The 13,362-nt window shown below is 44.7% G+C and overlaps 1 protein-coding gene across 1 annotated transcript in view; it reads left to right on the top strand.

The window, feature by feature from the left end:
- The window catches only part of LOC308333172 (receptor-type tyrosine-protein phosphatase alpha-like), a 49,623-nt gene that overhangs the window by 25,957 nt on the left and 10,304 nt on the right, over positions 1–13,362 (top strand). The window contains exons 9-17 of the mRNA XM_080789368.1: positions 482–650; positions 1,345–1,507; positions 1,617–1,653; positions 2,094–2,191; positions 4,120–4,239; positions 4,866–5,032; positions 6,635–6,770; positions 7,454–7,603; positions 8,844–8,937. Coding sequence (XP_080645494.1) covers positions 482–650; positions 1,345–1,507; positions 1,617–1,653; positions 2,094–2,191; positions 4,120–4,239; positions 4,866–5,032; positions 6,635–6,770; positions 7,454–7,603; positions 8,844–8,937 — 1,134 coding nt within the window. The remainder of the gene's footprint in view (positions 1–481; positions 651–1,344; positions 1,508–1,616; positions 1,654–2,093; positions 2,192–4,119; positions 4,240–4,865; positions 5,033–6,634; positions 6,771–7,453; positions 7,604–8,843; positions 8,938–13,362) is intronic.

Here is a 13,362-nt window from a genome sequence, read left to right as displayed (position 1 = left end):
AGTCAGTCCCACAGGTCCCATGCACTGCCCAGGCAGCGTGACACTGACCAGTCAGTCCCCCAGGTCCCATGCACTGCCCAGGCAGCGTGACACTGACCAGTCAGTCCCCCAGGTCCCATGCACTGCTCAGGCAGCGTGACACTGACCAGTCAGTCAGTCCCACAGGTCCCATGCACTGCCCAGGCAGCGTGACACTGACCAGTCAGTCCCCCAGGTCCCATGCACTGCCCAGGCAGCGTGACACTGACCAGTCAGTCCCCCAGGTCCCATGCACTGCCCAGGCAGCGTGACACTGACCAGTCAGTCCCCCAGGTCCCATGCACTGCCCAGGCAGCGTGACACTGACCAGTCAGTCAGTCCCCCAGGTCCCATGCACTGCCCAGGCAGCATGACACTGACCAGTCAGTCCCACAGGTCCCATGCACTGCCCAGGCAGCATGACACTGACCAGTCAGTCCCCCAGGTCCCATGCACTGCCCAGGCAGCATGACACTGACCAGTCAGTCCCACAGGTCCCATGCACTGCCCAGGCAGCGTGACACTGACCAGTCAGTCAGTCCCCCAGGTCCCATGCACTGCCCAGGCAGCGTGACACTGACCAGTCAGTCCCACAGGTCCCATGCACTGCCCAGGCAGCGTGACACTGACCAGTCAGTCAGTCCCACAGGTCCCATGCACTGCCCAGGCGTAATCCATTGTATTAGATTGTGGGACGTGAACTTGAAGTGATGTGGGTTGGCATATTTGTTAAATACGGTAGTAGTACACAAGCAGAACAGTATAAAAACATGAATGAAAAAGGTAATAGGAATGAACAGAAATAATTGACTCAAGTTAGAGGTAACTAACCTTCATCTGCAATCACCAAATGTCGGATAATAATTTGAACAACATGGTTGTTGCGAACGCAGTGAGCACTTACTATGAGACCTAGCAGATCATGTCTGTCTGTCTGTCTGTCTGTCCGTGTGTCCGTGTGTCTGTCCCGCTATCCAAATATGGAGTGTGTTGCATCAGCAATCACTCAGCTCCATATATGGGCACAAAAGGGGCCAGGTCCACTCAGCTCCATATATGGGCACAAAAGGGGCCAGTGATTTGTTTGTTGTGGACCTGGCCCCTTTTGTGCCCATATATGGACACAATTTATTCTAATTGTTATTGCAATTTACGATCTGCGTTCGCTTCCCGCGTTCGCACGTCTTACTCGTTCTAGTAGGCCATGTTCTAGTGTGGTGAGCTTCTAGATGGGCTATTTTTGATATTCGCCATATATCGAAGGAATTAGCGCTTAGCCACTTAAACCCCAGCATCCGTACTGTGTGGAAAACGTTCGCTGAAAAGTGGTTTAAGCTTTAATAAATTGAATGTAATTTTAACTTCTGTCACCCTCCTCTTACTCCCTCCGTCTGTTCCAATCTTCCTTTCAGACGATCACTCCAGGGTGCATCTCTCGTCCTTGGAGGGCGTCCCCGACTCAGACTTTATCAACGCCTCCTTTATAAATGTCAGTATGATGATTATGCTGCATTTTCTCCCAGGCATTCAGCTGTTTGAATCCACATTTAAACCGTCTCTAAATGCCTGAATATATCTTTCTTTTTTTGTTTGTATAGGGCTACCAAGAGAAGAATAAATTTATTGCAGCTCAAGGTAAAAAATATAATATATTAATGATAATGAGAGAGCGCTATACGAAAACTATTCTGTGACTGTCATTGGTACTACTGGCTAACTATTCCATCTTCTGGATCATCCTCTCTTTGCTCCCATCTCTCCCTCGCTGTCTCTCTGTCCCTGTCTCTTTCTCTCTCTCCCTGTCTCTCCTTCCCTGTCTCTCTCTCCCTGTCTCTCTGTCCCTGTCTCTTTCTCTCCCTCGCTGTCTCTCCTTCCCTGTCTCTCTCTCCCATCTCTCCCTCGCTGTCTCTCTGTCCCTGTCTCTTTCTCTCTCTCCCTGTCTCTCCTTCCCTGTCTCTCTCTCCCTGTCTCTCTGTCCCTTTCTCTCTGTCCCTGTCTCTCTCTCTCTCTCTCTCTCTCTCTCTCTGTCTCTCTCTCTCTCTCTGTCTCTCTCTCTCTCCCCGTCTCTGTCTCAGGGCCAAAGGAGGAAACGGTGAATGACTTCTGGAGAATGATCTGGGAGCAGAACACGGCCACCATCGTCATGGTGACGAATCTGAAGGAGAGGAAAGAGGTAGGGATCCAGAAATAACACAAGGATCCAGTCATGTGGATCACGGGGATCCCACATGGGAACGGCATGGCTGAGTTCCATTGTTGGAACTCAGACACTTCACGTGGCCTGCCTATGTTGTCAGTCATCTGCAGTGGTGGGAAAAAAAGTACTCACATTGTTTACTTAAGTAAAAGTATCGATACTGCAAATCGTTAATAAACAACGTATTCCAGTCCATTTATGAATGTCCATCATCATCACCATGAACGCCTGGGGGTTGCTCCGTGCCATTTCGGAAGTAGCTAGATGTAGCCAAAACACCCCTGAGGCGATCGACAACAACGGGAGGTATGATTAATTCTAACGCGACCGCGTTCTGAGCATCGAGCGTTACTATTTGATAGGACCGTTTATGCCGCTCAGGGTGTGAACATCGGTGTCGTTCTGTTGGTTTCTATATTCAGTCCATTTCTTCCATGCTTTAAAGTACCAACATTATAAAGTACTCATTGTGCAGAATGTCCCATATTTTAAGTTTTCAAATGCTTTATAAAGTTTTTCAAACTTTATAAAACACATATTGGAAAATTAATTAGTGTGCACAAGCAATGTGTTTGTCACATTATTAGAATAAGACACACAGTCCTAAGTATACACTGTATAGTATACATTACACAGCTGTGTACAAAGTCCGGACAGCAAGGCCAATTACAGCCGCAGAACAAATTTTATACGGCCCGCAGCTTCATTCCTAAATTGTATTTTATGAACGGCCCGCCAGCAACGGCGAACAAGAATGAATCATTCACACAAATTCAAGTTGCAAGTTCTTTCTTCGCCTCAGGGTGGCAGCACCTTCCCTATGTAATGATGCCTAGACTATTGCAGCGCCATGGAGTTCAAAACAAATATGAAATGAATGTCTGTATGGTACAAGATGTTTCATTCACACAGACCGTGGCCATGTCGTAAAAAGGGAAACTTATTCCTTAGGGCTGACCCAAAACGTTTGAATATTCGAAGCTTTGTTCGATGGTACGAAATTAAAACATGAAAAAAAATATTGATCTACATGCCCAAAACAGCATGACATATTGAGAGCTTGTAGATCTGCTACTTTTCAACGCCATGTGCTGGAACTCCACGATTCATGAATCACTGACCCACCACTTCACCGGTAGACCGTTGTGAACAAATGCCGTCAAGATGTTCAGAAACATTTTCTGTCTCTGTGTCACTGGACTAGTGCTAACTGGTGGTCTTTCTGTCTCTGTGTGTCACTGGACTAGTGCTAACTGGTGGTCTTTCTGTCTGTGTGTGTCAGTGGACTAGTGCTAACTGGTGGTCTTTCTGTCTCTGTGTGTCACTGGACTAGTGCTAACTGGTGGTCTTTATCTCTCTGTGTGTCAGTGAACTAGTGCTAACTGGTGGTCGTTTTCGCTCTGTGTGTCACTGGACTAGTGCTAACTGGTGGTCTTTCTGTCTGTCTGTGTGTGTCAGTGGACTAGTGCTAACTGGTGGTCTTTCTGTCTGTCTGTGTGTGTCAGTGGACTAGTGCTAACTGGTGGTCTTTCTGTCTCTGTGTGTCACTGGACTAGTGCTAACTGGTGGTCTTTTTCTCTCTGTGTGTCAGTGAACTAGTGCTAACTGGTGGTCGTTTTCTCTCTGTGTGTCACTGGACTAGTGCTAACTGGTGGTCTTTCTGTCTCTGTGTGTCACTGGACAAGTGCTAACTGGTGGTCTTTCTGTCTCTGTGTGTCACTGGACTAGTGCTAACTGGTGGTCTTTCTGTCTGTCTCTGTGTGTCACTGGACTAGTGCTAACTGGTGGTCTTTCTGTCTCTGTGTGTCACTGGACTAGTGCTAACTGGTGGTCTTTCTGTCTGTCTCTGTGTGTCACTGGACTAGTGCTAACTGGTGGTCTTTCTGTCTGTCTCTGTGTGTCAGTGTAAGTGTGCTCAGTACTGGCCGGACCAGGGCTGTTGGACCTACGGGAACATTCGAGTATCAGTAGAAGACATGATGGTTTTAGTGGACTACACCATCCGCAAGTTCTGCATCCAACAGGTACCACTCTATAACAACATCTGTGTATCAGTAGAGGACACCATGGGGATTTAGTGGACTACTAACTACTACACCATACACAAGTTAATTAATTAATTCCATTTGCACATTCTCAGAGTTATGGTGGTCCTTGAAATAAAAAAAGACTTTGAGATCCACCGGTATCGGGTGGTAGCAGGTGTAAATTCCACATACCCGCTCTGACAGGGTGATGAACCCAGTTCGGGAACGGTTCCAAATGTGACGGTTGCTCAATGCTGTATGGACCGTTCCTCTGGTTTTTTGGATTCAATTCAAAGGAGCTTTATTGGCATGAGAAAACGTTTACATTGCCAAAGCAAGTGTCAAATATAATAAAAATAACTGTTGAAAATGGGGAAAGTATATACAGTTGGAGATTTTGTAAACGGAGCTCTGACACATTCCGTCGTTATATGTTATACAGGGTATAAAGCTTTTTTTGAAACATATAACGGCGATTTCTTTGCAGTCACTTTGGGACAAATAGCAGCATTTTTTTCCCCAAGACTATTTAAATAGTATGCAAAAAATAAACGGCTTTCTGTGGACACGGCCCCTTAACTGTGGTCGTGTGGTGGTCCTTCCTTGTGTCCTCTCCCCTGCAGGTGGGTGATGTTTCTGGGAAGAAACCCCAGCGGCTGGTGACCCAGTTCCACTTCACCAGCTGGCCGGACTTCGGGGTACCGTTCACCCCCATCGGCATGCTCAAGTTCCTCAAGAAGGTCAAGACCTACAACCCCCAGTATGCAGGCGCCATCGTGGTCCACTGCAGGTATGCATTAGTACAGGAGGTTCCTAAGCCTCTTCACCTCCAGACCAGGAGTCATCGTGGTCCACTGCAGGTATGCATTAGTACAGGAGGTTCCCAAGCCTCTTCACCTCCAGACCAGGAGTCATCGGCATGCTGGCTTGTGGTGGACATTTTTGTCAAAATTAAATTTTTGCCACGGACATACAGAGCTAGCTAGCCCTGAATGGCCATAACGGGTCTGTAATTCTGAGAGTGTATGGAAGTACAGTACAGTACAGTACAGTACAGTACAGTACAGTACAGTACAGTACAGTACAGTACAGTACAGTACAGAGCATACTAGTAAAAAAAAATATGTCTACATTATTCTGCAGAGATCCTGGAGACTTGATATTTAGTAATTTGGTTTTATGATCAAAATAAGAACATTATAATGGTGTGTAAAAGAAATTATCTAAAATTTGCTAGACCCAAAAGATGCATTTGGTGTCTTCCCTATGACCCAAACTTAACAAAAAAAATATGAATTAACAAATTAAACCTTGTTTAAAGAAATTGTGAAAATAGCGAGTCTATAGTACAAGCTCATAATGCATTGTGATGCGGCGCTTTATGAGCTTATATGTCTGCCAATTTTATTGTTTTGTGGAATCGCTTTGGAATTCAGAATTTATTTAAATATTTGACTTCTGACAAATCATTATAATTGTCATTGTTTCATAATATTTTTTTTTATAAATATATATTTTTTTTATAGGAATCATAAAAATGAGGCCATGGCCACCGTTGGCCCTCAGTTTGGCCTTCTGCCATTCAAAACATTACAACACAGTGGCCTTGATTCCCTGTCCATGATGCCCCAACTGTCTCTTTAATTCCTGTAATCTTCACTGACTATACATCCTGCTTCTGTAGAACAGGACCTGAACCGTTTGTGGTGAACTAGGCCCTTACAACTAAGGGCGTAGATTAAATCTAGTTGATAGATTGCAGAAAAGGTGACAAAAACGATGATCTAAAAATAGGTCGGGTGCAAAGGCATCTCAGTCTATGTGACTTCTGAGATACTGCGTACGTGACGAACAGACCATACACTCACTTGCACTAATCAATCATGCACATGCTGTTGTGTTGGGCCAACGGTCACAGGACATAAGGTCATCAGAGCAGACATAGTCCAGAATTACTGTCAATGTATGTGGTTTTTACTAGACATCAGTGCCTTTTGTTGAGATTCTGAACTCTTATCTCCTCCTGAGTCCCCATCCCCATCTTTAACCCAACCCAGTAACTTCTTAATTCTTAATATAATTTAATTGTGGACTTAATATCATTGTTTTTATTTGATGACCTTGCTGTCCTGACATTTGGCCTTTATTGTGCCCTCAAAACAAAACAAGACGAAAAGCCAAGGGGCCTTGACCCTAAAAAGATGAAATCGCAGGCCTGGTTCTGATCCATTGTTTTAGGAAACGGTGCCTCTCTCTTTGCGTTGTCTTTTTAGGTGTGTGTGTGTGTGTGTGTGTGTGTGGGGGGGGTTGTGTTGCATGTGTTTCTGGTCTCTGCACAGACGCCTGTGAAACAAACCCGTCTAAACTCATTGTCTTGTGTCGTGTGTGTCAGTGCGGGCGTGGGCCGGACGGGGACCTTCATCGTCATCGACGCCATGTTGGACATGATGAACTCGGAGAAGAAGGTGGACGTATTCGGCTTCGTCACCCGGATCCGAGCCCAGCGGTGTCAGATGGTCCAGACCGACGTATGTCCAACACACAGACGACACTACGCCATGCGTATCGAACAGGCCAAGCCTCACGCAAAACAGTAGACTTCTGGAACTAGTCACAATTGTGGCATTTCGCAGACTCTCTTATACAGAGCGACTTACAATAAGCGAGATAATCACATACATAGAATGCAGAGAGACGGTGTAGTCAAGTGCCTCAAGAAACTATAGGATACCAGGTAAATCAAGAACCTAGCATCAGTCTAACATTCTACTATAGAAATAATATGTACAGTGTAACTATAGGATACCAGGTAAATCAAGACCCTAGCATCAGTCTAACATTCTACTATAGAAATAATATGTACAGTGAAACTATAGGATACCAGGTAAACGGCTAACCTAGCATCTGTTTAGCTTCCCAGTGCACTAGTAGGGCTGAGCACTGTGGGCAGTTAACCGGAAAATGTATCTTAACCGACATTTAGAACCAATAACTGACTTAATCTTGCTCAAATCAAGTAAGACGAGGTAGATTGGCTATTTTCACTATTAAAAACTATATATTAATCGTAAAGGAGGCAAATGTTTGAAATCATCATGATCTTGATTTGAAGTCGTATTGCCCAGCCCTATGATGGACATCATCAAATTGTCTCACTTCTCTTCTCTTTCTGTCTAACTCCATGTCTTGTCTGTCTTTCTGTCTCCCACAGATGCAGTATGTGTTCATCTTCCAGGCGTTGTTAGAACACTACCTTTATGGAGATACAGAGCTGGAGGTGACCTCTCTGGAGTCCCATCTGGCTAAACTGTACGCGCCGTCGCCTGGGGCCAGCTGTGGGGGCATGGAGACAGAGTTCAAGGTGAGCCCGCCAACGTGGAGCTTCTGTTGTGCCAGCCAGCCCTCCAATGGCCAGCCATCCAATGGCCAGCCCTCCAATGGCCAGCCCTCCAATGGCCAGCCCTCCAATGGCCATCCATCCAATGGCCATCCATCCAATGGCCAGCCCTCCAATGGCCAGCCCTCCAATGGCCAGCCCTCCAATAGTTTTTAAACGTAACACAAATCTGGCACAACATGCCATCCAATGGCCAGTCATCCAATGGCCAGCCCTCCAATGGCCAGTCATCCAATGGCCAGCCATCCAATCGTTTTTAAACGTAACACAAATCTGGCACAACATGCCATCCAATGGCCAGTCATCCAATGGCCAGCCATCCAATGGCCAGCCATCCAATGGCCAGCACTCTCACTTCTCTCTCACTTGCCTCCGAGGGAGGCGAGATGCATCAGGTGTGAAATCCAGCCTCACCAAAACACAGAAGTTGACTGCTATTAGAAAAATAGCTGAGCTACAAGTAACAACGTTTGGGAAAAAAAAAATATATATATATATATATATAGAGAGAGAGAGAGTTTTTAAACGTAACACAAATCTGGCACAACATACTTACAGATGGGCGTCAAGAGACAAATACATTACATTAATTTGGAGGTCCTTGACATGAAAGGTTTTGAGAAGCACTGATGTAGCTGGTGTGCTCAGCTGGGTGTGCCCCTCTGGCTCTATGGAAGGGCCCCTCTGGCTCTATGGAAGGGCCCCTCTTGCTCTATGGAAGGGCCCCTCTGGCTCTATGGAAGGGCCCCTCTGGCTCTATGGAAGGGCCCCTCTGGCTCTATGGAAGGGCCCCTCTGGCTCTATGGAAGGGCCCCTCTGGCTCTATGGAAGGGCCCCTCTGGCTCTATGGAAGGGCCCCTCTGGCTCTATGGAAGGGGCCAAGCCCCTGCTTATGTAGCAGTGGCTCAGAGCCTGTGCCTGATGACATCCTAATATCTTCCCTGGCAAATACAAGGTGGGAATTCCCCTTATAGGCTAGTGGTTAAGATGTTGGCTTTCCACGCGGGAGACCCGGGTTTGAATCCTGGGCGTTACACTCACACCGTCAGTGAGCCCAGCCAGCCTCCATTCCAGGCTTTCCAAGCCTGGGATCCGAGGTTAATACGTACTTACAGTATGTGTTTTGGCCGTAGCTTCAGCAACAACATATTTTATCTCAATCCCCCAAAAATGTTGATCATCTTTTATGTGTCTTCTCTTCTAGAAACTGACCTCCATCAAGATCCAGAATGACAAGATGAGAACGGGCAACCTGCCTGCTAACATGAAGAAGAACAGAGTCCTGCAAATCATCCCATGTGAGTTAGAGTGAGAGAGAGAGAGAGAGAGTGAGTGAGTGTGAGTGTATGGTACCTCATTGTATTTGTATGTTTTTCTCGGCTGGCAGAGCTGATCATGTATCAGGCAGCTCATACTTCAAAACCCAGCACAAGCTGACATAATATGACTCATTGAGTAATTTCTTGTTTTCTTCTTCTTCTGCCAAATATTGCAAATCTGGCTTAAACGTGCAGTCGGTCTGCAATATGGTAGAGGGCTATGCCAAACGGTGAAGACTCGAGGCCTACAACCCATTGGCCAATGGTTGTTGGTCCAGAGGACCAGGGCTTTTTTGGGGGGCTTTAGGTTAGGTTTCAAATAGTTTTACTGAGTTCAGGTTTAAGGTTAGGGTTAGGTATATTTAGGGTCAGCTATTTAAAATGCTATTGGTTTTCTTTCCCTCAACTTCCCTCACTATTGTGCGTGTTGCATATAGTTTTTGGAGCGGTGCCTCCAATGACTGGCCGAGTGTGTATGTGTATGTATGTATGCATGTTTGTTAGGGGTACAAACGGCTGCAATACCACTGGGTGACCTAAAGTGGCACTGTTGAGCAGCCTGACCAGGGCCAGTCACACTGAGCACTAGAACTATAACTGCAGCCTGCACCGCTCAGTTCACACTGGTGTGATTGTTCTTATTGCTTGGACCCGTCTTATTGCTATATTTTCACACAACACAACTTTAATTATTTTCCTAATATCTTTGCTGTCAGACAGAAACCTTGTATCTCCTTATTTCAACTGTTTCTTTTAGTTTTTGAGTGGTGCAACCACTCCAGACAGTTATGTGTGTGGCTGGGTGGGTCCCTACAGTACAACCCCACTCACTTCAGACGGGTCTGATTTTTATTGTTATAAATTAAAGCCCTAGTAGTTTACTCTTCATCAGCCGGTATGACAGCCGTGTGCAAAAGTAGTTAAAATAGCAGATCTACAACATTGCAGATCCGCTATGTTTGCCAACAAAAAAAACAACAATAATACATTAAAAGTATTAACAAAGAGCTTGTGACTAATAAGAATTACATTGGATGCATTGGAACACCGAAAAGTAGTGATGCACGATATAATGGTAGCACATCGAAATCAGCCATATCGGCAATACAAATGCCGTATCGGATCAATCTCAAAATGATCCAGATTAATTTCACACATATTGATGTCAATGGCTTTGTACCTATGTTTTGTACTCACAAAGCAGCCAGTCTGCCTGTCTCTGTCACTTTTTTTTTGTGTATTTCTAATGTTAAGGCAGCAGAGGAAGTTTTCAAAAGTGTCTTTAGTACCTCTAGCCTAGAACAAAAGCCAAATCAAATAGGCTTTGGGCCACGCCCCTAGTATAGGATTGTTTCTATTGTCGTCCTCTGTATAATATTGGAATCGGTCAGAATCGGTATCTGTAGATATGATCCTGCAAATAATGGGTCATAATTTCATAATCGTGCAACACCTACAACTGAAAAGTAACAGTTTGAACATTGATGATGAACAGTGACGATATACTGCATATAAACACATCTTTGGAATTCTAGATTAATTATTATAGTGCTAAAAAATAATCAGTAAAACATACAATAAACAGACAGTTGTCAATGAACAGAATGTGTTTATTCACTGGTTGAATACCAATAGCTAGTATTACATAGAATACACTCTGTAAAGTAATGTTACCAGTAACACTGTTACACAGAATACACGCTATAGAGTAATGGTACCAGTAGCAGTGTTACATGGAATAGACCAGAACACCACTCCATGTGGTGTAGTTGAGGTCATCATTGTTTGTGTCATCAAAGAGGCTATTCCAAGGTATTCTCATGTAAACTGTGTCACCCTGCTCCATCTCTAGGATCATTCCATTAGAAATGGTCTCCACCCCTCCATGATTATTGTATCCCTGGTTCATCAGGACACGCTGACCATTTTTATACATTTCAATATAAAAATAAGTTTGTGTAGGCCAGAGAGCTGCAGTAAAAGTAAAGTGATACACCCCTTTAACTGGTGATGTGAAGATACCTAAAAACAAACAAACAAACAAACAAACACATTGAACCAAAGAAAAGTGTTAACAAGAGCTTGCGATCCATTGGAAAAACGTATTTGTTTCTCTCATTTCCTGAATAGTAACCGTTTTGGATCCGGTTACTAGCCGTTTCCATCTGACAGTGATATTAAAGGGCCTTTCTCGGCCCCACCTCCCTGTGTTTTAGGATCCAAGGTGGCCAGGAGGGGGTGGCCTTACTGGGCTGCGTTCACAAATTCAAGACACCTGTCATGGAACCCCATATGGTTTGACCAAACATTTTGTTTGATGGGAGGGGAGGGGGGCAGAACACATCCATCAAACCTGTGTTCAGACACAAGTCAGGTGTCAGACACAAGGCAAGTGTCTTGAATGCAGCCCAGTAAGGTCATATGTCGACCCCGCCCGCTCACCCTTGCCCCACCCCCTCCAGGTGCTGCGGCCATCTTGGATCCTAAAACACAGGGAGAGAGGTGGGGCCGAGAAAGCCCTAATAATTTATTAATTAAGTTAATTGACATGACTTAATCACCACCTACCTGTAGATGGATTATATGCGTTGCCGATGTTAGTGATGACTCTCTTATAGACCAGTGGAGTGGTGGCAGCGCTAACTGATCCACCCAAACCAACAGAGAAGGCCACCTGTGGCTTGTCTTTGTCTGTCAACACAGCAACATTATAAAACTGTTTATAATATTATAATCAGTCCCTATATTAAATCTCCATATACCTTTTTTGTGTATCTGGGAAATATAATGCTTAACAAAATGTTTGAGAAACGTGCTTACTCCACAGTTCCTGCACTTTGTTGTCGGTGTCAGTGAGCCTGGTCTCTAAGGTGGACAGTTGAGCAAGCTGGGCTGAAATCAACAACGTTAATATTAATTCAACCATAAATACACCTTACCATAATCACAGTAATCCTAATCACATATCATAATTTAGGGCCCTTGGAGAGAAATTAGATATGTTTTACTGTAGAGTACTGCAAAGGGCAGGTGTGTGTCTGCAGCTGACACTCGTTGACGCTCATTAATGTTTTAGGCATCAAGGCAATATGCCTTCTACACTGAAATAGGCCAATGTTGTTACCTGACCTTTGGTTAAATATATCAGTATCGGAAATTAGGAGTTGCACAATATTGGACATCCCTATCAATTCCATTACAATTCAAATGAAATAGCACGAAATTAACTCATTTTTGGAACACTGTCTTGCATCCACTGAACATCATTGTGTTCTAATTAATTACCTTCACTTTCTTTCTTCAAGGCCTCCACACTGTTCTCACTGCTGCTCAGTCTTGTTTGTAGGGCCTGGACTTGGTCTTCAGTGGTACCCAGTCTGGCCTGAAGGACCTGGACTTGGCCTTCAGTGGTACCCAGTCTGGCCTGAAGGACCTTGACTTGGTCTTCAGTGGTACCCAGTCTGGCCTGAAGGTCTTTCAGATCTTTTTCACCGGCACTCAATTTGGCAACCATTTCTGAAGAGAAGAAATGAACAAAACTATTACATATCATTTTTAAACACAGCCAGTACCTTCACAACCTTTTCAAGGTCCATTTTTAAATCATTTTAAAATACAGTAGATTACATTATCAACACAGAATCTATATTAACGCTAAAGTATATACACCGGTATATTTTTTTTTTCATAATTGTGTTCTTATCACCTTCACTGTCTTTCTTCAAGGCCTCCATGTTCTTCTCACTGCTGCTCAGTCTGGTCTGTAAGACCTGGACCTGATCTTCAGTGGTATTCAACCTGGTCTGTAGGACCTGGACCTGATCTTCAGTGGTATTCAACCTGGTCTGAAGGACCTGGACTTGGTCTTCAGTGGTACCCAGTCTGGTCTGTAGGACCTGGACTTGGCCTTCAGTGGTACCCAGTCTGGTCTGTAGGACCTGGACTTGGTCTTCAGTGGTACCCAGTCTGGTCTGTAGGACCTGGACTTCGGTCTCACTGCTGCTCAGTCTGACCTGAAGGTCTTTCAGCTCTTTCTCACTGGCACTCAATTTGGCAACCATTTCTGAAGAGAAGAAAATTACAGTGAAACGATTAAATATTTAAACACACATCAGCCTGTACTTTCACAACTTCTTCAAGCTCAATTTTTTTTAAATCACATTTTGTACAAAAAGCAGGGTTCGACTCTCGATCCCGACGGCCTTTGCCACGTGTCTTCCCCCCATCTCTCTCCCCATAATTTGTCAAATTACTTTCAACCTACCAATAAAGGCAGAAAAAGCCAAAAGAAATCTTTAAAAAAAGCATTGTAGTTTCTTAAACATCCTGACCTGCATTTGCCTTGGCCATTCGTTCCATCTCGTGTTTGGTGATGCCCAGCGCCAACCGAAGATCACTCACTGA

Source organism: Protomyctophum bolini, assembly GCF_963924005.1.
Source record: "Protomyctophum bolini genome assembly, chromosome: 2".
In the NCBI taxonomy this organism is placed as follows: Eukaryota; Metazoa; Chordata; class Actinopteri; order Myctophiformes; family Myctophidae; genus Protomyctophum; species Protomyctophum bolini.
Note: the sequence above shows the minus strand (reverse complement) of the source record. Positions and strands in the feature narration are given on the sequence as shown.